Source organism: Rhea americana, unplaced genomic scaffold (genome assembly GCF_003343005.1).
Source record: "Rhea americana isolate MKP2758 unplaced genomic scaffold, rheAme1 scaffold_209, whole genome shotgun sequence".
Lineage (NCBI taxonomy): Eukaryota > Metazoa > Chordata > Aves > Rheiformes > Rheidae > Rhea > Rhea americana.
In genome coordinates this window covers 505,496-531,818 of record NW_028186249.1, presented here as the reverse complement: position 1 = coordinate 531,818, position 26,323 = coordinate 505,496, and the positions used below count along the sequence as shown (strand labels likewise).

General features: G+C 39.7%; 1 protein-coding gene across 4 annotated transcripts in view; it reads right to left on the bottom strand.

Moving 5' to 3' along the window:
• The window catches only part of HDAC4 (histone deacetylase 4), a 270,470-nt gene that overhangs the window by 135,779 nt on the left and 108,368 nt on the right, over window positions 1-26,323 (bottom strand). For all 4 annotated transcript variants that reach the window (XM_085304382.1, XM_085304384.1, XM_085304383.1 and 1 more), the window contains exon 3: window positions 21,258-21,329. In XM_085304382.1, the coding sequence (XP_085160508.1) occupies window positions 21,258-21,329 (72 nt within the window). The remainder of the gene's footprint in view (window positions 1-21,257; window positions 21,330-26,323) is intronic.

Here is a 26,323-nt window from a genome sequence, read left to right as displayed (position 1 = left end):
AAAAAAAAAAAAAAAAAAAAAAAAAAAAAAAGGACAACCACAAAAATGACTGAAATATACTGCAATGAAGGACTCTTAAGGATGTGAGATGGATCAAACCAGAGAGCTACAAAGCAACCGAATTACAACATGCAAGGACCAACCAGGAGGAAACCAACAGGTGCTTGTGGGCTCTAAAGCTGCAGTAAAAGGCCTCTTATTTCCAACAGCTGAATGTAAGATAGAAGTTCAAATGGGGCAAAACTAACTGTCAAGATGACAAAGGCCTACAGTAACTACCATGAGAAGTGGTAGATCTCCCCCCAAGCCTTCAAGGTCTTCAGATCACAACTCTATGTCCTGCTAGAGGATAAGCTTTTGTAAAATGAAGTACTGGCCTATTTCTGGGCACATTTTAATCTAAAATATACCAGAAAGTGAGACTAGGTGACCTAATGACATCTTGTGCGATAAGACTGCTTGAATGTATTCCTAATTGCAAGTGCGATCCCAGTAGCAGAAAACTTTCACACTCCCAATGACAAGAAGGCCACAAAACACCCTCTTCTCTCCCCAGCTAATCAGCAAAAGGAACCACTGCCTGGAAATTCACAACAGATCTTCAGCAGGAAGAAAAAAACACTGTGAACAGATTTTATTATATGTTCTCTGGTTGCTCTCCRGTGCTTCTCCACACCACCGATAAATAAAACATCTCAGAGGCAGCCTCATCAAGATACTCTCAGACCTTTCTAGAAGCTATTCTCTCCCTTGGCATACATTACTGGCCTAAACACAGGATGTGATGATTCAAGAATAGCATTTAGCATTTTCAAAATGCCATTGCTAGAACTTTTAGTAGAGAGACACTTCTAGGAACAAATGTGATTTTTTTCATGTTGGTCTATGTGTCAGCTCACCCATCTTAAGTACAAAGGCAACGTGCAGAACTTACAGCATGATAAATCCACTGTGGAAAACACTTGCACAGAAGTAAAGCAGTTTTAAATGATTTATCATGCTTCAGTTTGCATGTTTCCACTTCACAGCTGATTTCCCTGGAGTTTCCTTAGCTACCATGTAACCGGTTTTAAAGGCAGAGCCCCACTTTGGCAGGTATCATATATTAATATCAAATCCTTTATGCTCATCCCCACAGCTGCTAGCAACCTGGATGATCAACTAAAGACCTTACAGGCTGCGCATAAAAGCACTGGAGTGTCCAAAAGCGATCTGTGAAAATGGGGGGAGTAAGTAAGCATCCAGAGTGACAAACACTGGGAAATCTTTCAGGCTGATCATTACCAATTCCAGACTGTTTGGACCATGACTATTAACAGGCCAGCTGCACTGTAAAGCAGCACATACGAGGGAACTTTCAAGGAGAAACACTATTTGCTGATCACAAGAGTAGTCCGTTACTTAGAAAGGAAGTTAAAAGTTTGGCAGTAAGAAATGCACTTACGTATAAGACAGCTGAAAAATCTGATCAAGCAAAAAGTAACAGGTAGGAAGAAATATTAGCCTGAAATATCTTAATGCAATTTTACCGCCAGGTGTTTTTAGAAGTAACAAAATTCATTCTTTGCCTCAAAGTTTGACTTCCTTGTACAATCATCACTTTGTCAGAAGCATTTTCTTGGAAACCACTGGTTAGCAAGCTTGTTATATCTCAGATGTCACTGTTTTACCATCTGCTTTGATTTCTGCTTCAGCAGTGTGTTCCTTTTTAAATCCCTAGCATATACGTGATGGTACTGCACCAGCATCGGTGAAGGTAGCATGACCAGAAGCAATCAGGTTTTGCACTATCTCTCTGTCAAAATTCATGGTTGACAGAAAAAGGTATTGCCAAAATCTTGCAAAAGGGCTTCACCATTAAGTGAGTTTTCTCTTGTCCCAAAGTCCAACATTGCTATATCTGCTTGAAAATGCTCAACACCACCTCTAGCAGAATGGTAGCCACCTGCAAGTACAGCCAAGGCATTCCTGAAGAGCCTCAAAAGCAGGGACACAGGCAGGTTGTCACTGGATTACAATGAAAGCACAATTTTATCTCCTAGAAAGAAAATACTCCATGCCTTGCACACACTCAACCTTCCAAAGGAAATATCCAGCACTGGTGAATAGTGTCCAAACTTCAATAAAGATAGCTTTTAAGCTTAGCACAACCACATGGGGAAAACATCCTGCGCTGTAAGTAAAAATGGAAGGCAATGACACTCACCTTTGACTCAAAGTAACTCCACTTCTGCACGCTGATGCTTTACACACATGCCAGCCTTCGACCTCTTCTTCCAGAAAGGGCCCAGAAGTAAATTTGGACAAACTCTACACAGTATTTAGGCAATCTTCTAAATTGATTTTTTTTTGAGTAAAGCCTCCCACTACACACATTGCTTATTCCCTTCCTGTTATATTTGTCTGCTTCCCTCATATATTTGAGCTGAATCTACCTTTCCTTGTTTATTAGCATAAATGAATTGTTATGAGCACATGCACACATTTACTGCTTAAGGTGAGTTTACGAATCAGAACACGGGTATCAGAACAAAATTCTCCATAGTCATTCCTTAAGATATTTGTGTGCCGTTACCTGGTGGGAATTGAAACCAGGAAAGATCCTGAACTGCAAGATGTTTCCTCCCCCTGTGAATTCATCCTGGACGCATGACGAAGCTTTTCCAACCATACTGACAGTAACAAAAATAAGCCAGTGCTACAAGTGGATGGATCACTTGGAGAGGAAAAAAACAAAATTCTTTAGTGAATTCTTGGGATTTTACACTGGACTTGTGCTTCTTTCGACCATCATCTCATACATCACGCAAGCAGCAAACATGTCAGACTGAGTGTCTGCTGCTTGTGAGGACAGATGACTTTGAAAATTAGCATCCATGTCAAAACCTGGTTTCTAATAGCTTAAACTAAACGAAAAGTTTGGTTAATTAATTCAAGCTCCTTTGCTCATCCAAACTGGTTTACCAAGAAAGTCTAAATCTGTTTATCCCTAACAAAAAAAGTGAAATTAGTGAAAACCAGTCATGCTATATTTGGGCATATTCTTAACCCAGTTAAAAGTCCAGATTTTTAATTTGCTTTAACAGTAACTTATTCTATCTCACCTGTGGGAAGCAAATACCTTTCCGACTGCAGCTTTTCAACACACGCATTAGACGAAGAAGACTTGACAGTCTTGACATTACAGCTTTCCCTGCTTGTCAGGGTCAGTGGTGGCAGAAAATAAGTTGAGGAACCTAAAACTCTGACCACATGAAGCATCGCTGAATCCATTAGCTAAGTGACGGATTTAAGAAGAATTTCAGCTTACTCATTATCTAAGCTGTAGTTAGAAGGATCCTCAACACTCGTAGACAGCTGTATTCAGCAAGTGATACATGGCTTGGTCTTTTAGATGTAAAAGAAGTATTTAAATATAAAATTAGAAGATAGAAACTATACTTGAACTTTTAAGTAGTTAGCTATTTTTTGTCATATGCAAATCTTTTTTTTGAGAACAACCAGAAAACAGATTTTAAACTGTACACCAACACACACTATATCTATTTGGGAAAAAAAAGTAATTCTTAAGGGCTAGAACTTTTCTTAATATTATGATGAATGATTTTATACTGCATACAATTCTTATGTCTGTTCCCTCATGCATTTCACCGAAAAATGAGTTTTCTAGTATGAGAATTGTGGTCTTCAAGCACCCTATCTTGACCAGAGTTGATGATTTTCTTAATACAGCTATGCATAAGCCATATATCTAAACTGCAGGAAGAAAAGAAAAGGGAAAAGGGAAAAATGTATATTGTTAAGAATGTGAGAAACAGTGCTACTGCTTTGCAGAAGCATGTGAGCATTTACAAGCTTTGAGAATTTGGTATGATTCAGTGACTTGTAGAGACAAGTTGCCAAATAACTGCATTTTCTGCTTCTTTCTTGGTGTGGCATTGCACCAAGTTTCTTCAAATTCGGCAAAAAGCATCAAAACTTCAAAYCTCCTCCTTCTGTGCAAACACATATAATTTTTACAAGAACCCAATTTGCCAGCAGACTTTTACCAAAAAATCGTTACCTTTGGGTATGAGTGAACCACATTTTTGACCATGAAAATATACAACCTGTATCAGTACATGAATGCTTTTCAGGGGGAAAAGAAGTCAGCACTTGGAGCATTTAAATCGAATTCAACTTGTCTCTTTTAGGGAAGAGGGAGAAACAGTCATGGCCTTACATGCTGAGGGAAAAGCTCCCAAACTCAACCTCTTCCACCTCACAGAGGCCAAAGCTCAGAGTGGCACCTGAATGCCTTCACTTAAAAGAGAGGAACAGGGTAAAAGCAGCAGCAAGTGCACGCTTGTAAAAGGCCAGGCAGGAACTGCACTGAGATGACTCCATGGGTGTGCAGCTTGCAGGCTTTCCCACAGTTTATGAGCTTTGATGAGCACTTGGAATTGAAAAGCGAGAAAGACAGCAGAGAGGAAAACATCCTCCTCCTGGGGCACAAGTCAAGGCAGTGGTAATGGCAGCCTTCACTAGAAGAGTTACACGAGCTGTGGGAACTGGATGAGCTTCAAGTTTGGGTCCTTTCCGCTCCCTTGTTGCCAGTGGACTTTTAAGAGTCCAAGGTTGGCAGAACATTGTACAGGCAGAAGATGAAAGACCCTGATGAGGTCAGTAATCTCCCAACTTGCAGTCAACCCATGCAAATATTTCACCACTTCGCTGCTTGAGCTACCATCCATGGAAGTAGCTCTGGCTAGGAAGCAGCTCAGGCAGGTACCCTCTAAGGTTTTGTGCTGCTTTCAAAGCACCAAAACCAGCCTGAAGCCCTGCTGATACCAAGCATACAAACACAAGGAGCAATCAATAAAATCAGAAATAGGAAGCCATCAGGCACCCATCCCATACAAATCGTATGTATCCTGGAAGGTGCTAATCACAAAGCCGTAAGAAAGGCCAAGCCGAGTTGCGCTCCCCAAGTCAATATTCTTATGTTTGCAATACATGATCAGGCTAGAGTAGTCTTTTCCTAAGATCTACTGTGAATACTCTTCTGCCATCAGGGCTTGAATACGAATCAACGCATTTCTAAACAAAAATTATATATCCTTTGTGTCATTACGAACATACAATTATATATCCTACGCAAAACGGCAATTTGATTTTTTTTCCCCCATTTTAGGATTCTGCTGGAAGTATTGTTTTCATTTTGATAGTTAAGTGCATCTTTTTTTTTTTCTTTAACTTAACAATAGGGTCACCACTACCTAATAACAGGAGTGAAAAGGTTTATCTTTTTTTWAAAAAAAAGGATGAATTAACCCATGTGTTCCCAAATTAAGATAAACTGATATTTTTTGAGAAGATTTACCAAATTCCCTAGCTGTTACACTGAATGAGAAGAAATTATTCCACATCTCCCATTGTGCTTCAGAATAGAAGAACAACTATTTATAGACAAATTTTCATGTAAAACTAGAAGACCTTTCTTGGCTGCTTATTCTGGATACTTGATACTTGTGTCAACATAGCCAATGACTCTCCTGCTATTTTTATTCCCATCTCTTGCCAGCATATATTGCCATATTATGTATCAAAGCTAATGTAAATCAATAGTCTAAACTGAAGTTAAACCCTTCTTTTATGCTTTCCTTGCCAGACCTCTACCATTTTAAGGATTTCTCTATTAATCCCTTTTTACCGCTTTTTTTTCTTTTTTTAAAGAGAGGGAAGAATTTTTTTTAATTTGCAATCTAATTAATTAGATATAAAAAGCTCAAAGTTGATACATCCTTATGCTTCCCTTATAGGTCAAGCTTTTTGTTGCAACCACAACTCTGTACAACTGAATGCTTCCTATGTTAATTCTAAAACACTGATGTTAAAAACAGTATTTTCACAAAGAATATACTCAGTAGAATTTCAAAATAACATGTGCAATGGAGCACATTTGAGACTGAAGAAACATTTATTATTTCTATTCCAAATAAAGATGGTGAAGAATTAAACATTATTCTTCCAAGTTCCTTACCAGAATGGAGAGTTAACAATACTTGGTTGAGTAGCACTCATGAGAAATATTATTAACCGGCTCATTGAAGTTCATAAAAGGACTCACTGTAAAGTCATTTGGGGTGTCCTTTTCCCCCATTAACTCTACTTGCATTGTATAGTTCACAACATGGTTGATCTATAAAAAGACAAAGCAGCTCAATAAACAGGTACGTTCTCAAAGGGTTCACATCACAGCATTCTGAAAGCTCCAATGCTCGAGACATACCAATTACCATCATCCCTCATTGATAACTTTAAATATATTGTGATAACATGACTGAGTTAAAAAATATTATCAACAGACCCTTCTTCCTAAAACAAATCAGGAAAAGTCCTCCTCCACCCATATGCAGCACAAGCCCCATGCTCTTGTGCTGAGATGATTGATGCCTCCTTATGACCAGTCACAACATTAGGTCCTCAAGGTCACAAGCGCATGGTTTTTTTTCTTGGTTGGTTGGTTGGCTTTTTAGTAAACAAATTCTCTGTCAAAACAGTTAAAATCCCCACTTTTTTTGGTGGGGGTATATGACTTAAAAGAAATTTTAAGTACTAAATAGAAAGCTTTCCATTTGACCTCAAATACCTAGGCACTGTTACCAATCCCATAACAACTAAGTCCTTAAGAACTAACCCTATAAAAAGTCCTTAAGTAATTAAAAATTTGTAAGATAATACAGGGACACTGGTAAACTATAATTAAAATTAAAATTCCCTACAAAAGTCCTAGCAAAACCCCAGTGCCTGAGCAATCAGAAGAATTCAAGCTACATCAGCTATCAGGCAAGTCCTCTTCTGGTTTACACAATGACTTCAAGAGCGTGCTTGAGAAGAAAATCTGTTACTAGTAAGAGTGTGTAATTCTTAATTTCAATGCAATTACCTTTTAGCACCTAAAGAGTAACAAAGTTTTCCAGCTCCAGTCATCACCCTTCACTTTTCAGATTGGTTGCAGATGGAAATTGTTCGTCTTCTTTATCTCATCATGACAGAGCAGCTCCAAGCTAAAAAATTTTTTTCACTTATGTAAGATGCATGGAGTAAATATCTGGAAATGAGTTTTTTCTACACAATGAGGCCTTCACTTACCAAAGGACTATACAGGCCCTGTAACAAAGGGTTACAGTCACATTAATTCACACTCCATTAAAATTTATACATCTTTTACCCAGGCCGTTTTTTCCTATAATATCACTTACAACCAAATTTGGGGATCTCTCCCTCCCTTCCCACTCCAGTAGCTTGGGTAATATGGAAAATTGTCTTTATTGCAGATTATCCACTTCATACAAGACAGAGGATTGCCCAGCGCCTCTTGGTTTGTGCTTGAATCATGATTCTCCTGATCCAACCCTGATTCAGTCGTCTTCCTCTCCAGTCGCTCCTTTTGGCTGCTTTACAGCTTCATCTTGCCACCTCAACTACCCTCACAGGACAAGGGTCTAGATCTTACTCAGCACTGCTTCAGAGTATGATACAGTCCCTGTTACAGGGATTAACATATTAACATGCAAAAATACGTATATTTTTGTTCTTGAAAAACATACCTAGCCTTGCAATTTGCAGGCATAACATGCTTTCCACCAGGGAAAACTGGTTGCTTTGGGGAGCTTACATGCTGTTCAGATAGGAAAAGCACAGGAGCAATTCTCCCTGGAATGTCAGACCTGGATTTAAAATGCAAAAGGTAAGTCATGAGCTTAACCCCCTCCACACACACACACACACACACACACACACACACTTGAAACGGAGCGGGAATCTGAACTCCGTGCCCCGTTTCAGTTTCAGTAATCCGAGCCCCGCACGTCGCGTTCAGCTCTGCACCGTTGCTCCCCATTCGGCAATGCGCTGTGGTTGCCGTTGAGCAGGTTCTGCTTGGCTTTTATAATGATTTTTATATTCTTAGGTGCAAAATAGATCTATGTGACATATACATATATAGATAGATATTTTAGCTAAATTCATGTAACAGAGGGTTCTCTGAAGTAGCTTTTTTTATTCTTGCATGTGTTTATTAGTCAAATTTATATTTAGAGGCAGGAAGCAATCCCAGCTCTGGCTGAATTTTAGTGCAGGTACACAAGCACACAAGTGTCTAGCCAATATAATCTAGGTCACGAAAGGATGTTTCACCAACACTTTCAGGTATCTGCCACTCATTTAAGTGTGCCCATTTTGGAATAGTAAGAGGTATTAAATCAAATACTTTACCTAAAGGGAGTTACTGCCACACTGAGTTCTCAGTATTGTGAGCATAACTTTACTGCTCAGTTAAGCAAAATCCTCAGTCATCTGGATCGCACTGAGGCAGATGGGGCAGGTCTAATACCACCTTAAGAAACTCTCAATTTAAATAAAAAGCATACCAACTCCCTGGCCTAGAGTTGAAAGACTGAGAATTAGTTTAAATGTTATCTGTTTCTTCCTTTCTCTTGGCCACAAACACCTTGCATTCACAGATCTATTTCTGATCCTGAGGTCTCAAATCACTGCCTTTCACTATCAGAAAACAACTAAAAGAAAATTGATATAGAATAAAACAAATAAATAAAACTCCACCATCTGGCTTGATAGCTCTACATTTTGCACATTAGCCCCAGTACCTTTTGAGCCAGTGCCTTCCCTTCTGCATGCTATTTAGGAGTCAGGAAAAGCAATAATTTGTTTGCTTTGACAGAGGACTTAGAGTGGCAAAGCTGTGTTATGTGATCACAATATACCATCTCCTACAAGGGCATCTCTGCTCCAAACAAGACTAGATTTCCACCTTCAACTTCCATGCTCTCCTTTTCTGCAAATCCTGCCATACAAACATAACATTCGAAAGGGTCCTGCTCTCTCCTCGTCCTCTTCATCACCAGGAAAAAAAAAGAAAAAAAGAAAAAAATTACCTTGCAAATTCAATGAGGTTCACAATTACACCTGTCTATTTCGTATGCTACTATCACAGTTACTAAAAATAAGTTTATACAGACTGACCACAGCTTTAAAAATCATAACAGTAACACACAAAATCGAAGGTGCTGAGTTTTATTCCATTTGAGCCATTGCAGCTTGGACAGTCAACAGAAAATAAGAATACATCACTCATGGCAGGTATCTGACAACAGGCAACGAGGATTAAGGATCGTCTGCTTTCCTTGCAATTGCACACAAAAATAAAAAAACAGCTCTATGTTATAAACATTTGTCTTCAATATAGAGACTAAAGGTATGATGATACAGTCAGGAATCTGAACTAAAATTGTTTTTAACTCAAAAAGATTGTGACACTTAGTTTCCATGTTTCTTTGAAAACCTTCACCTACAGCAAGGAGTAGTACATATGACAGATGTTCATTCCTCTAACAGCCAGCGCCCAAGACCAAGCACTTGAAGGTTGAACAGCTCATGAGGTAACCAAGGGATTGCCTACGTATGCCCAAGAGCTCCCTGGTCCCCAGGAACATCACACATCCATGCTCGAGGCAGAAGCACATCAGGGCTGTGGGCTTGTGGTGGAAACCAACCTCAAGAGAGCTAGGGCTTTCTTCAAGGCAATATGGGTAAGGAGTCCAACACAAAGAGCACCAAAGCCAATGGAGCAGGAGCACGGTTCCTGCAGTGAGGTGCACGATTTGAATCACTGCACTGGGGTCAGCAGCTGCAGAGCCACATCTCGATCCAGGCTCTGTGCTCAGTGTCGGCCAAAAGCAGGCTGACCCTAGGTGCTCCTTGCACAGGCAGCACTAGGAGTAGTCTTGTAGAAGCACAACAGGCTGAGATATGCTGGCCCAGAGCTGCTAAGTCACAGCAGACCCTTTTGGCAAAGCCTTGCCATACAATGCTCCCTGATGTACTCTTCAGGGTCTGTGTGATCCAAATGTTCCCTTACCTAGAGTGGCCAAGTCTACTTGGATATTAGGTGGAATCATTCTGTTGACTCAGTCCCAACTCACTGATTAAGATGAAAACTGCTCATAAGAGAACAGCACTTTGGCATTCCTCCTCCACGACATGTGTGGAGAGGTTTATTTATTTATTTATTTCCCCCCAATGCAGGAAATGTTTTCTGGAGGCCTGTATACTGCTAACCCAAATTAGAATGGAAAGAAAAGGGACAGAAAAAGGGCCCTGCAGAAAGTAGAATTAGTGGGTTCTGCCAGGAAGAAGGCAAGTTTTTAAGGACTGAAGTGCCCAGAAACCAAAAGCACAAGTCAAGGCAACATTTGCTTGGACCATTTTCAACATTAATACAGGTTCATGCAGCTCACCATGCGGTTTTCCCAACTCACTTCCCCTTCTCAACAAGGAACATTCACACACAGCTAAGGATGCTTCAGAATTTAGAGAGGCAAAATTGCATTTTGCAGTAAGAGGGAGCAAGCCCCTGTGTCTTTATTCTAAGGCTGGCTGCAGTCTTCCCAACACAGAGGGTGGATATGGTAACATTTTTCCGGCACTGATGCTTTATCTTAACCTAAGTTACACTTGGTTAACCTAAGTTACAGTAGGAAAAGCTATAAAGAGGACAACTTACTGGAAATTCAACAAGCGTACACGCTAGTTCCTGCTCCTTGAATCAGGGTACTAGAATAAAATCTAGTTTGCTCCAACTGTATTTAGTTATGATTAATCAGTCGTGAAATGCAAAGCTTTAACCTCTTGTTAAGTAGGTTGCCAAATAAGGAATGAGCACAATATTTTGCTTAAGTCTCCGAAGGCCTCCACTTAAATGGTATCAAGGTTACAGTTACTTCAATTATGGATGGTAACTCTCCAGAGAAGGTCACCCAAAATGCTCCAAGCTCAAAGAAAGTACAAGAACAAAGAATACAGACAATATTAAAATGAATAAAAAACAGCAACACAGACACTCAGGAAACCACTGCCACTTCTCTGAAGTGTTTTTCTGTCTCCATTATTCCAACATTTCCCAAATGTGCTGAAAAAAAACCCTTCCCGATGTCCTGAATTAACATTGAGAATATTCTAAATAGATCATCTTGATATTGTTACAGCTTTCACTCTCATACAAAATTTTTGCAGTTCTTGTCATTCCCACTTTCATATATTTCAGCATTTTAGAAACCCAGATTATTTCCTGTAAATACTTTTTTTCCCTCCATCTAGCTTATTTACTCTCGTAATACATTGTTTGCTCAATAGGAACACACTATACAGGTATTTAAAATACCACTGTAAATTAATTACTCAATATGTAAGTTTACCTTACTCTATATTGAAGTGAAAATCTGCAAAAAAGCAAGGAAATACACTTACATTCATTCCACATAAACCTTCATGCTAATATGAAGGCTTACCACAGAATAATTTTTCTTCATAGCACCTGAGTAGACAACCAACAATTGAAGTTGCCATTACGCTAGGAGTTTCACTAGTCTCCTGATTTCCAAAGTACTGTTTACAAGGATGTGATACTTGAACTTCCAATGATCCTCCAAGCCTAATCATCTGTGCAGTTATTCTCATTACAAAGCCTGATGAGAATAATAAGTTGGTCTGTGGTTTTAAAGTGATCTTTTAGTAAAAAACAGTTGAAAACCACTGCAACAGATAACTGCAGGCAATCCTCCAGCATCACAGCTTACAGACTTAAACCTCCATGCTCAGCTTTACTTGTACAAACCATATTAGTTTCTATGTATCTGGTATAAAATCTGGTATAGAAGATATTCCATCTTCTATACATCACCTGGAAATCCCTCCAGTCTTTCCTGAAACCACTGGCATGCCTAGAGATCAGGTCTAACGCGTCACAAGCCAGACGGGCAAGAAAAGTTCTTTGGTCTGTCATCTCCCCACTCTCAAATAAGAAGCTTGTGACAGATACACACAGGCAATCCCACTTCTCTTAACTATGTTCATCTAGCTTCATGACAAAAAATAGCTGCAACCATGTTAGTTAGATCCCTGCTCTGCTCAATTTGCTCCTCCTACATCTGTAGCAGTATCCCAATGACGTGTTCACTGCCAAGTCACAACTCCGCTCTAAGAATTACACAAAAGCGTCCACACTAGACAGGGTGCTTGCCTAGTAATCCTAAACAGGGTTAAAATATCTCAGTTAATTAACCTTCCAGGACAAGATTTGGCTGCAAGCTTTTCTTAACATTTAGGAGAAGATACAGCTTACCAAGCATGACATCATGACGAGGTACAGCTTTCGAACAACTCCACAGCACCAACTCCATCTTGCTTGCAGCAAGCCTCTTCCAAACCCAACACTGTAACTCTTCCTTCAGGGCACCAGGRAAGCAAATGTGGAAGGGGCTGTGAGACTGAACTGTTCTTCAGTTTGCTACAAGTCAGAAGCAGTGTTTTTCCATTTGCAGACCAACCCATAAACATAAGCAATAGAAGCCCCCAAATCATTTACATTTGCAGGAGGGAAAAGTTAAGCAAACCAAATAGTCTAGTATCATGGCAGATCTTTTCCTTTCCTAATTGGAGGAATTCAGCCTCAGCTAAAACTTAATAGAAATCATTCAAATAGGACATGGATCTGCTTACTTCAGAGATAAGTAATCAAATAGGCTTGCTTTAATTGTTTTCACTTGATATATTTAATATATTTATACAAGCATTTATTTGTACATTCCTTCTACACCTTTTAGGGATTACCTCTTTTGTGATCGCTGAACCACTATTATTGGCTGCATAACATCCTGTCCATGGCCCTCAAGAAAATAAAATTGAGGCTGAATCAAACACTCCATTCCCCAATACAGAACAAACCTCAAGAAAAGTACAGTAAGAAGTAAGTTTGCCTAATATTTTTCTAACAAAACAGTTTGTCAAAACATTAAAACATGGGAATAAACAGTCACTAAATACAACTGTACAATACTTAACAGCTTCAGAGCRTTTTGCAAGAGCAAAAAATAAAGCACAAGGGTAGTTCTCCCCCACACATTTATATTTATTTATTTTAAATACCCTATTGTAACAGCCTAATCAAGTGTTGGAATAAATTGGAAAAAAAAAGTTTCTTATTCATTTATTTCATCCAAGAAACTATTTACATACAGGTGGCAAATTCACTCTTATTACTGCAAAAAAACTATATACGTCACTTAGCCAACTCTGCCCTGACAACTCTGGACCTTAAAGACCCTCACAATGTCATCACATCATGACTGTCTTTTTTAATGTGACTGCAAATACTTTAAGGAAGAAAATGAGAAGTTTTGACCTAAACTTCACCCACTCTTTGCCCTTCAGCACAGCCTGAAGAACACTGCTATGCTCCCTTATGAAGAATTCCTATTTCCAGTGGAAAAGTTCAGTCACTGATTTTCATTGGAACCTTTAAAACAAATTTGCCTTSTGAAATTCACCATTAAGAATGGTAACAGCTTAAGAAAATTTCTAGCAAAATATCATTAAAATGTGCAGTCCATTTATTCTGCACATTACAATCACAGTTGCAAGTCAGTGACTCCAAAGCCTTTTATTAAATCATAAAAACTTAAGACCAGTTTCTAATGAATTCTCTAATCAAATATGAATGAATCATCCAAAAGGACATCATTTTGTGAATGAAAACCAGATGGAGTAGTAGTAACAATTGAGTGGTTTAAATCAAAAGATATTAGCTAAGCCAAAGGAGCAGACATTTATCACAAGCACTTACTTCAAGTAAAGTTAAAAGAGACAGAAGATAAAGGCTTAAGATAGACCTCAAACTAAACCTTTTAATTGCCAAATGCAGAGCCAACATYAATCATAAAGTTCAATGAAGCGGTTTTAGTGAAAATTAACTTACTACCACATTTAATGTATGGAAAACTCGAATTTCTGGGGGCATTCCGTCTTGATTGAACTACGTTTGGGTCAAAGGCCTTTTGAACTCAGGAGTCTTGCCCATAGCAAGGCAAGCTATTACTTTCTCTGCTCTTTTGAGCAACCCATTTTTAAGACTGCACCCAAAGGAGAAGCAAGGACACAAAGACAGAAAACATTCTGGTAAGCCAAAGTGTTTACTTTGCAATTCACGTCTCGGATGATCCTATTTTTTGAAGATGATATCCCACCTGTCAAGGTCTAAGCACTTAAAAAGTCAAAACAAAGTGAAACCATTAAAAACTGGCAGCATTCTCACATTTACTTTCCCTGTCAGTGTTGCCAGTGTTTCTTATATTGGACCAACTCAGTTACGACTTTTTTTTTTTTTTTTTTTTTTTTTTGCCCAGACTCGATGACTTACTTCTTAAGTCCTAGCTAGTTTTGGCTTTCTTTTCTGTTTGTTGTTTTTGGTCCTAATTCCTAAAATGCTGAGAACTTGTATGATTTCTGGGCATTGACCAACTTGCATCTACTTCACTTTCAGCAATAAGCTATCTAGATTTAATGTTGCTGTACAGCACTCTGAAAGCTGTGCAGCACAAAATACGCCAATTAAAAAAAAGGGGGGGGAGGGATCAAAGTAAATATACTGCTAATCAAGTAGTCTTCAGCTTCTCCTTCACCCTCACTTCTCCTTCATCCTCACTCTGCCTAACACTCAGTTAAAATTAGAGGGCATCAGGAGAAGGTGACCAACAATCAGTTTTTTAATCACAATATGAGATAGGACACCCCAAACAACCTGCTTCTATCTAGAAGAAATAAAATGTTTGCTACAAGCTGTAGGGCAATGGTATTCATTTGAACAGGTGAGAGGAGGAACAGGTGAGAGGAGAAAAATAAAACCTAAAGGCTTTCTCTTGATTTCCAAACCTCTCCAGGGTTGCAGATCTGGACAAAACAAATAGATTAGACATGTTAAAAACAGGACATGACAAAGCAACTAATAGACTGCATCTGAAAAATGCAGATTTTTTCCACTGAAAAGAGCCTCARTCCATGATCAACTTTCCATGAAATATTTATCATTTTTCATTCACTGCATAGTATCGTTATTTTTAGAAAAGCCAGAGGCAACGCGAACAGATTCCTGATTAACAATTCAAGYGAGTCTTTAAATGTCGGTTCCTATCTTGCCATCTCCTTCCCTCTGCTAAGAAGTCTAAAAACTTAATACTGTCACGCATTCAAAGGCTCTTCTCTTCCCTCACCTGCTCTTATGCGGAAACAAATGCACAACAATGTTGCCTTCCGTGGGGTAGTAAGAAGATGAATTATTCTGAATGTAACACTTTGTGAACATTCAGGACTAAACAAATCCTGTGAAACCTATAGTTGATCAATGTGAGTTAATAAAATGAAGAAGGGGAGCGAGAATAAAGGAAAACAGCAGGTTTTTCTTATTCTTTATSCTTTATTTAGCAAGTTGCATCTTGCAAAAAGAACACTTTTCCTGCCAGTTACCTTTTATCTAAGAAAACAGTTCTGTATTCACGTGCTTAAGATTTAAGTACTGCTTCCAGYCTTTAAAAGAGAACAAGTTATTAATAATTCATCCTACCTCCTCTATTTTATAATCATTTCCTTATATGTAACAAGGTGACAGAAAAATKATTTTTCTGAAACAAAAACATGTCAAAATAAGAGTTTAGGAGCTTTGGGCTCCTGCTTTTGACATCTTGCAGGATCACAAAATCTACAGACTACTTTCTGGGCGGATGTCAGAGTGGTTCTGACTCCAACAAATGCAAAGAGGTAATAAAAAGGTTTTAAATCCTTACAGTCTTATGCACACTAATGTTGACATTCACAAAATGAATTTTGGTACACCAGCTGAGTCAGAGATCCTAAARCTCCAATTTTCCTGCTATTTGAAAAGCAACAGCCTAGAGTCCCTAGAAGTGGCAATTCACTCCTCTCTCCTCCAAAAATAAATCCAAATCTGTTGACCACATTCTGGGCTTGTTGCAAAGGCTTTTATCTGAGAGCTGGCTAAAGTGTTACACAACCTTGGACTATGTTCAACGCATGAGAACTATGTTTACATCATCCTTGTCGAACTATAGATTACAAAGGTGAACTTTACTACTACTTTTAGTTGTTACAATGCTTACTTTATTGTAACGAATGGGCTGCAGTTAGCACTTTTAGCCTAGGACAGGAAATAATCATCTATTCATTCCATCAGCTTCTCAAGATCTCACTTTCATTATCAGCTTTTCAGACACCATGGAGAATAAATACCTAACATGAAAAGACTGGGCTTTCTGCATGGGAGCTACAACTTTGGAGTGTGATGAAGCCATGTAACATCCTCATCCTAACATGTCCCAGGGTGAACAAGGACAAAGAAGCTCAAGTCTGCAAAGATGAGAGCCTGCTGGGAGCCCTTAATCCCAGCTGACCAGYCAAGCTGCTTCAAAGCACCACGGCACCACACTGCTTTGGTAATCTTCTGCAAAAGCTTTTGAAGAAGGCACACTAGAGAAATCAAGAAAGTATCTGAGAATCCAGTACAGTGAAAGTGCATCCCCTTCCTTTAAAGGGATAAATTAATAAAGGCATAATATTCCGTTCTATGTTAGACTAACYGGATTTCCACTCCTTTCTCTTAGAAACTAGGATTAAGAGGTCATTTAAAAAGCCTTAAAAATAATGTAACAATATTAGTCTGGAGGCTCCTGCACACCACCTATTTATACATACATCAGCATTTTTTTTTCAGATGAATGTGAAAGTGAGACTCGATAATCAGRYCTAGAGARAATAAAACTTAAAGAGTTGAAATCTCATACACTGCCMTGGCCAGACTGCTTTTGTTCTTGCYAGTGTCAGCATCCAGAAAAGCCTCAGCAACACACTGGAAGAGTTATCCTGAGGGATCAGCTCGCTGAGYGGCAGATTGGGAACTAAACAGATCAATACACTAGTAATTGTGCAAATGCAGTGATGGAAGACCAGCTGAAATGGCCTGAGAGGAAAGAAGCAGTGTACACCCACATGTAAGAGAAATTTTAGGTAGCCACACATGTAAGAGGCAGTCAGCTCATCACCACTATTAGGACTTCTACAGTCAAGCCATTGTTGCTTTAAYAGGCACTGCTCAGTTCCTACTGCAGCCACGATCATCGATTCCTAAGATTTGGCAGCAGATTTCTATCAGTCCTCAATAACTCATTAGAATACCATGACTGCTCACCTCTTACACCTCAGCATGCCCGGTAGCCTCACAGACCTTCAGAGGCCTACAGATCACCCTATGAGGCCAACCACAGGACACCATGCAGAAGACACCTGCCTGATCTGCAACAACTGCTATAGAGAAGACATCACCTAAGAAGCAGCAAGCTCAGTTGCTTTGCTGCAGCCTCTTCCTGCAACTTTTCTACTTTGCAATGAATGTCTCACAATAAAAATCGTTTGTCAGTTGAATGTAACCACTGGTTTAAGTGCTACAATCATCACTATTTCTTTTATCAGAACTTGGAAACATACGCTTGAAAGCCAATGGAAATGCTATGGAAAAAGATGAATTTCTTTCCAAATTCAGTAATTGGGCTGATAAAAGCTTTAATCATACAGCCAAACATCATCAAAATTTCACATTATGTCATGACTAGCATAATGGTGAAAAAACAACTGATAAACTGAGACTGTTAGTCCCAATTTGCAGTTTTATTAAAGTAAAGCTTTTAAGCTTAAAGAGGAATCATTTCCATCATAGTCCATTTTAGCGTTTTCCTTACAAATAACGCATATCAAGCTGTTTTCACATTTCTAATACCAAAGAAATTGCCTAAGATTGTATCAAATTGTAAAAAAATGAGGAACAATAAAGTTTACACTGACAAGAAAACTACTTCACTAAGTCTTTCCAGCTTATCTAAGGTGCCAGAAACAAAGCTTTTTTAAGAAAGCTTACTCATTCTAACACTCACAGTACACTTAATGCAAATTTATCTGATCAAATCTAGAGGCTGGTATCAACAGCACACAAATGATGTTTAAGAGGATTACCTACAACGTATTTAGAAATTTACCCAATTGCAGTCTTTAAGAGTGGCTCCCCAGTTCTGCACTATGAAAATCTCACCCAATCTAATAATAATAGCCAAGGAAAAGCAGCATTTCCCAATAATCATAACATTTTGTCACTCTTCCTGCCCAGGCCAAAGACGCACTAATATTCTGGGACAGTAAAGAGAGAAAGGAGCATTACCAAGTTCTGTCAAACTGAATATAATATTACTGTTTGCAACATGGTTGGTGGGGGTTTTGATTTTATTTCTCTTTTACAGGCAATTAAGAAGTTCAGAAGTGCCAGGTAGAGGCAACGCAGTTTCAAAATAGGAAAATGTTTCCTTTCTGTGAATTAATCCTCAATTTGTACAAAAAACTGAGAAATCGTTTTCCTAAACACACATATCTGCTAGAGCCTTGCCAATAAATGAAATACATTTTATTCAAGCTAATTCACTCCTAAAATGATTTAATGGAAAATGCTCTAAACATTTAAATTCCACAGTGGAAACGCACTTCCACATGACAGAGCTTGCTTAGGACTGAGGTATTTTACACCCCCTCGTCACCCTCTTATTTCACAAAAAACACAACTTAGGTGGATCAAACTTTTCCACAAAACTTTACTTCTCTTTCATTAGTGAGATAGTCAGGAAAAAAAAGCTTCTGGTTTTCCATAAATACACCAAGATCATTTTATCTTGATTCAGAATGTAACGCTGGAGATAAAGGATAAAAGTAATGCTAGAGATAAAGGATACTCATCAGGGACACTCATCATCTGTTGCCATAGAGCAAAGAGTTTTGTCCTTTGCTTTTTGCCAAAACGTGTGCTTCCAGGTTTTAGTTAGCTTTCTGCCAATATAAGATACGCATTCCCTCCCCGCACCTGCATTGCCAGGCTGAAAAGAGTACCCCAACATTTAGCAAAAGTTGGACATGCTTAAGCTCTTGGGAGAAAAAGTACTTGGATGACCACTGCCCAAAGGCAATGTTGCTCCTTGTGCAAGGCCGTGTTTTCTTGCTGCCTAAATAAAAGTCAGTCTTACACTTTGCCCACCATCAGCACTAACAGCTTGAGCTTTCTAGTGCAAGACAAGAACTCCCACAGCTCAAACGCTGGGAAAAGTCACTTGGACGTAGATGCTACTGCCTCCCTCACATTACATCCACTTAACCCCAATATAGCTCTCTACTAACAGCTGACTGGGTTCTTTTTTTGTTTTGTTTTCTTCTCTAGTTGAAAAGCAGTTAAAACAAGCAATTAAAAACATTCAAAAGGCAGTGCAAAGGGGAAAAATATATAAAATGCATAGAAGTCCGTAACACCTTGAATCCACCTTCAGTCATCTGGGGAAAGCAGAGTATGTGAACACTGAACTGTAACATCAGATCCCCTGAGTTGCTAACGAGCATAAGCCTTCCTTATGAAAATATCCTTAAAGCAAGCAGGAAAGATAACGAGCAACAGTAAAGTCAACTCCAAGAAAAACTGAAATACAAAGTATATCACATGCATAATGTTGGTTCCCTGGTCCACTGACAGGAARAAAAACACACACACACACACAAACACGAATGCAATTCCTCTTGTACACCCAGACAGACCCACAAAATTGAGTCTAGCAGATGGATAGCAAAAGGGGAGGAAAACTTTTAAGTTGACCTGGGTTACCCTGGTAGTCTTAGCATGAGACTGTCTTTCATGGTTAGGAAAATAAAACATCTCTTACCTCAAGAACAAGTTTTAGAGTACACAGAGTGAAGAGAGCCTTCTCAGGATCTGAAGCCAACCATTAGCACTTAGTAAATGAGGCTCTCTTCCTTTTCTCTTACACAAAAGCTCTCCTTCCTTAAAGATTTCCTTCCCCAGATACCCATTCAAGTCTGCAAAAATCTAGCTTAGGTCACAGCCCTTTTTCTTCTCTAATCTATTAAGTTACTTTGAATAAGCTTCGTTTACATTTTTTCAACTTGTATTACCAGAAGCACTTAGATCTCCTGCAAGATCTCTTCCTTAATACAAAAGGGCCTAAAGGCATTTTGGAAAGCAATGAAGAAGAGAAAGCCAGGTTTTCAGAAAACTTGAACTCCTACCTGGAAAGTAGGCAATGCTTCATGTAACAAACCACCAAAATTATGAATACCCTCCAATATGCACGTCCAAGGACACAAACTATAGATAATTTCAAGGCAGAGTTARCTTGCAGCGCTGGGACAACAGAAAACAAAACAAACGCATACCTCTGTGGTTGGGTACCTACTTTAAGAGCGAGGAAGAAAAAAGTCATGATCCTGTACAAGCCAATTTTTTTACACGGACCTGTTTCCATTCATTTTACAGAAGTATGGCCTGGAAGGGGAGATGGAAGGATGGCCTTTTTGACCATCTCATCTTTTTAAAGCTCCTCAAACTTCTTGGCAGTTAATAAGCTCTTGTCAACAGCTACAGGCCTCAAGGCCGTATGTTACTAAACTTGAGCTCAAAGGCTTCAAGAATCTATATAAAAGGGGCTTCCAAACTACTTGAACCTAGATTGGGTAAGGTAGTTCATGGCTACACTGAAAGCCACACTGAGGGTTGCTGGCACATGAGAAAAATACTCCTTCTGGAGAGAGAAGAGGAAAATTTGAAGAAAGCAGCAGACTGCTTTCTACTGCATTGCCTTTATTTTGACCAAAATCACAGTTTCTGCAGCTTGAAGTGCTGTAATTGAGAGCCACAAGGTAACTCTCCTCAGCTGCATGAGAAGCAGTCATTCTCCAGGAGGAACATCATAGTTGCTTTGTTCTCTTCATACCAGAAAGACAGCTCCCAAGAAATACTACAGCAATAGCATTAGAGGAGGGAGGAAAAAAGAAAACTCAAGAGCTAAGAAATATACAGTTTGATCAATCTAAATTTGGCTTTGATTTTTTGTTCATTTCAACCCAAGGAAATCTTTATCAGGAGCACCAAGAAAAAAAACTTAATTTGCTTTAGCTTCCCTTAGATGCTGTGAAAAGAACAGTACAGTGCTGCTTTGTTCTGCTGTCCTCTCCTTTCTAAGAAAAAATAAGATGCTCCAGCGAGATCAGTCTCTCCCTAGCCCCTGCCAAGGGTGAGAGCTGGTTATTTAAGACTCCCAAGAYTGTTTTGCTCCATTCTCCCTCTGCTCCTAAATCCCACTTACTCAGCCTGGGAAAGTAGATTTCTGCAAGTTCAAACACACATCATTGCATTGTTTTACATTTGCATTCTGCTATCCCACTCAAGACAGATCTCTGGAATATTATACTGCCTTCCCAGAATAGGATAGGAACAACATTTAATAATTAAAAAAAAAAATGTTTCTTCTTACCAGAGCTAGGCATGTGGTTCACTCTAGGTGGATTCAACAGCTCTACTGGCTGGTCTCTGCCAGAAAGCCCATCTGGAAAGAGGGTGGGGTGGGGGGAAAAATCACATCATCAACTCTTTGGTTAGCTAAACTATTTTAGACATTCCAAAAAGAAAAAAAAATCACTAGCCAATTATCAATGTAAAACAGAAGCACACAAATAGCACAAAGCACTAGGAACAAGATTGCTAACAAGACAGCTGCATAAGTGCTTACACTAAAGCAAAAAATAAAAGATCCTGTAGCCTGGATTGTACTCAGGTCTTCCTGGTATTTAAATTCAACTTGTACTGATCCCAATCCAAGGAAACCACGCATGTCAGTTTATAAAGCTTATCATAAAATGGCTAAATGGCAATTCATTTTTTATTTAGAGAAAGGAGTGGAGTTAAAACAGAAACTCATCTCAGCAAAGCGAAGTTGAAGAATGGCTGTAATATGCTAGAGAAATGTTAAAGAGAACTGACAAATCACTGTAGGAGATTAAAATGCATAGACATGAACAGCAAGTCCCATTTTGCATAAGTTTGGATTTCAGAAAGGCATTAAAAACATACTTTGCAAATGATATGCAGAAACCCTTCTTGCTGAGGGAGTTTTCAATTTAAAATATTTCTAAGATTGTATCTGGCATTCTAGCAGATTTAGAACAGAAAAACATGATACCTACAAGTACTGTAGACTGCCAGACCAGATTTTCTAGTCGCTCATTCTCCTTCCATCTGCCCCCACCACAAAAATTGAAGCAAAAAAATGCTTAATTCAGGAGCACACTATGGACATCCCACTATAGTATGTTTATAAAACTTGAGCTATGCTTGAATACAGAAAATTTCATCTCAAATCCATTTGTTACACTGTAAATACTTCTACCTTTGCTAGTTATGCTTCATTTGTTCTCCTCTAACACATTTCTGTATTTTATGCTGTAACAAAAAGATATGATCAAGCCAAACCCTGTCTGGAGACATCAAAGAAGTCACTCCATCTCTCAAAGTAAAGCACATTTCAGACGCATAAAAATATTAAGATATCAGTGGGATATTATTTAAAAGGAAAAAAAAAAGCCATCACACACTACTTTCGTCTCCCTATTTCCTCCATTCCAAAGTTTCTGGAGAGAAGGCACAGTTGAGTCTTCTCCATCACTTACAGTAATCTGTCTCCACTGACATTAGCTAAGGATCAGCGCAGCCTCAGGCAACATGTCAATAAATTGAACTCTGATTATTCATATCCTTGGGGTTTTTTTTTCCCCCTTCTAAAGCTAATAGAGCGGATGGGCGATGCTTCACCAGTCGGGCATCTGCACAAAGCAGCAACAACTGGCAGTCAACAAGGAGGCAACCGAACTGATGTGACCAAGCTAGATATCCCTATTTAAAAGAGCACTCTGTCATTGAGCTCCCCATCAAATTCATGGTCCAACAGTCATCACCACAGGAACAGCTCTCTGCTTGGAGAATAGCCACGGGGGTCAAACACTAGCAATAGACACTTGCCTGCATGCATGCAAGACGGCGCCTCACCTCCGCTTCAAGGGAAAGCTATCTCACATCCAGAACATGCTAAGAGCACAGAGATGGGCAAACACAGCATGCTTCCAGCAGAAGTTGGTTACTCTATGCTAGCTATTTTAACCTTTGAAGGTATATCTTCGAGATAACCACTTTCTTCCCCCAGGTCTCTTTAACCTTCTTCTCCCAAGTAACTGCAAGAGAGGTGCCAACCAAATGGCCAAAGGTGCCAATCAGATCACGCAAAACTTTGCATATATCGACAGGCCCCTTATGATCCAATTAAAGTCACATCAGATGACTCACTATATGCCCATGATATGACCTGAGCACCAGCATCTATGAACGCATTTCCAATCTCTTGATGAAAGCCTCCAAATTACTCAACTGTAAACCTACACTTTGTCACAAGACTTTCTAAATCACAAATTGGAATTCAATTTCTGTCTTTTTTTCGAACAGCAGTCCAATATCCACAGAACAAAGCCAAAAAAAAAAAAAAGAAAAAGAAAAGAAGGTGATCAGGAGTAGTCAGCATGGATTCACCAAGGGCAAGGCATGCTTAACCAATCTTCTAATCTTCTCTGATGGCATGACTGGCTGTGTAGGTGAGGGGAGAACAGTGGACATTGTGTACCTTGACTTCAGCAAGGCTTTGGACGCTGGCTCCCAGAATATCCTCCAAGGAAAGCTCAGGAGGTGTGCGTTAGACGAGTGGACTGTGAGGTGGACTGAGAACTGGCTGAAAGGCAGAGCTCAGAGGGTTGTGCTCAATGGTGCAGAGTCCACCTGGAGGCCTGTGGTTAGTGGCGTCCTCCAGGGCTCAGTACTGGGTCCCATCCTGTTCAACTTCTTCATCAATGACCTGCACAAAGGGACAGKGTGCCTGCTCAGCAACTCTGCCGATGATACCAAGCTGAGAGGAGTGGCTGGTACCCCTGAGGGCTGTGCTGCCATTCAGAGACACCTGGACAGGCTGGAGAGCTGGGCAGAGAGGAACCTCCTGAGGTTCAATAAGGACAAGGGCAGAGTCCTGCACTTAGGGAGGAATAACTCCATGCACCAGTACAGGCTGGGAGCTGACCTGTGGCAAAGTAGCTCTGCAGAGAAGGACGTGGGAGTGCTGGYGGATGAGAAGTTGACCATGAGGCATGGTGGCCAGGAAGGCCAATGGCATCCTTGGGATGCATTAGGAAGAATGCTGCCAGCAGGTTGAGGGAGGTGATCCTGCCCCTCTACTCAGCCCTGCTGAGGCTGCATCTCGAGGACTGCATCCAGTTCTTGGCTCCCCAGGACAAGAGGGACATGGAGCTACTGGAGAGAGTCCAGCGCAGGGCTACAAAGATGATGAGAGGACTGGAGCATCTGCCCTCTGAGGAACGGCTGCAAGAGCTGGGCCTCTTCAGCCTGGGGAAGAGAAGACTGAGGGGGGATCTTATCAATGTGTATAAATATGTGAGGGGAGAGTGTCAAGGGGATAGGGCTGAACTCTTTTCAGTTGTCCCATGCAAAAGGACAAGAGGGAAAAACTAAAGCACAGGAAGTGCCGCCTGAAGAGGAGGAGGAATTTCTTTCCTGTGAGAGTGACGGAGCACTGGAACAGGTTGCCCAGAGAGGCTGTGGAGTCTCCTTCTCTGGAGATATTCAAGGCCTGCCTGGATGCAACCCTGTCTAACATGCTGTCCCTGCTTGAGCAGAGGGGTTGGACTAGATGATCTCCAGAGGTCCCTTCCAACCTTACTGATTCTGTGATTCTGTGAAAAATCATTATTCCCAACAGTCTCCATAAATGCAACCAAGGGGTCTGTGCAGCATCAGACAGAACTTGCTATCAGGGAACTGCAGGATATTTCCCCAAATTAGCAAGAAGTCCTATATCTGCATACTTCAGATGCAAAATATCCTTCTGGATTGCTCTGGATTGAGATAATTTAACAGCATCATTATTGCTAAATCAAAAGCTTCAGTGTTTCACACTATCAAAGAACTTGCAGAACAAAACTGAGCATCTCAAATACCAGACTCACATCTGCAGTACATGCAAAGTTGATTAGGTCTACAGCTGACTATCCATATCATCACAGTAAATCTGAGCCCTAAACAAAAATAGAAAATGTAGAATTCAAATGTCACCATCCAAAGCAGTTACACATTGCTATTGCTTCCTCATTTTCCTATAACTAGAGCAAAATGTTACAAATTAGCAAAGAAAACATTTCAAGAAACTAGGTAATTAGTTTGTCAGGAAAGTTAGAATACTTTTGTATTTAACGAAGTAGCATAACTATTGCTAATAGAATACTGGAAAAAAAATAAAGCCTTCAAAAAAAAGAGGGGGGAAGTCACTTATGATCTTAATATCCTACTTTAAACAGATATAACTCTGCTCCTTGTTCAGTGATACTGCTGCCTAAAAAAACACCTGCTGGTTTAAATTCCTTCCTTCTCTCAAACAGATGAGCTATATTAGTCTCAAGCTTTTAAAGAACTACTGGCTATAAAAAGTCCTGAGAAGGGGCCATTGAAAGACACACATTTTAGAGTCCTAAGCTGCTCTATATAACTTTAAGAGAGGAAAAATATACTTATATGAAAGCATTCAGCCACACTGGCTCACAAAGCATGTTGTAGCATCGCAGTGAAGATCAACTAACCACCTGAGGGAATCTAAGCCTCAAGTTCCAAGAAAATGCTTTTTYAAGCTCCTGCCACACTGAGTTTTCCTCTTCCTGCAGTTACTGGAGACATTGTCTCCTAAATCAATTGCTGTGTAATTGAGCTCCAAGCTGCAAGAGAAAGGCATGATGTTTTATGCCAACGCTTATAAGCAAGTAGCAAAATAAAGAGTATTATGGGTTTGCAAATGCCAAAGTGAATACYATCCGTAGTTTTACCACCGCCTCCTACCTTTCCAAAGTATTCACTTCCACTCCTCTTCAAACTCGTGTATGTAAAGAGGAAGCTGAGATAATTATAAAACTAAGAAATAGAAGACACTAAAAATATCTGGGCCACAACCCGCTCAATACTTTTACCCTTCTTCCTGCCCATAAGGGGTGGGAGTGGTGGTTCTGCACTCCACAGAAAGCTGGGCATGATGGAAGCAGCTTCTACTGCTGTGGACAGACAGAAAAAGAAGTGTAAAGAGGTCACACCATGCGATCGCCATTTGACTCTTTCACAARCCACAAGTCCTGGTTACAAATAAACAGGACAAACTAGATTACCTACAAAATACTGTCAAGTTCTACTAGCCAAGTTTTTCCAAAGTTACTAAAAACATTTGTCAAGAACGAACACACTCTTGATTCACCAGAAATATCATGAAACAGCAGGGGTGAGTTGTCCCAGTTGGATTATGGAGCCTGAAGAGTGCAGATTAATCCCATGGCTGGCTACAGTCAATGCACTAGAGAAATAATGCCCCCAAGCTTTCCAGTCCAAAATCCATGGAAGTCAACAGAAAAACTGCTACTTCCATTCAGCCACGAATGACAGACAGCAGAGAGT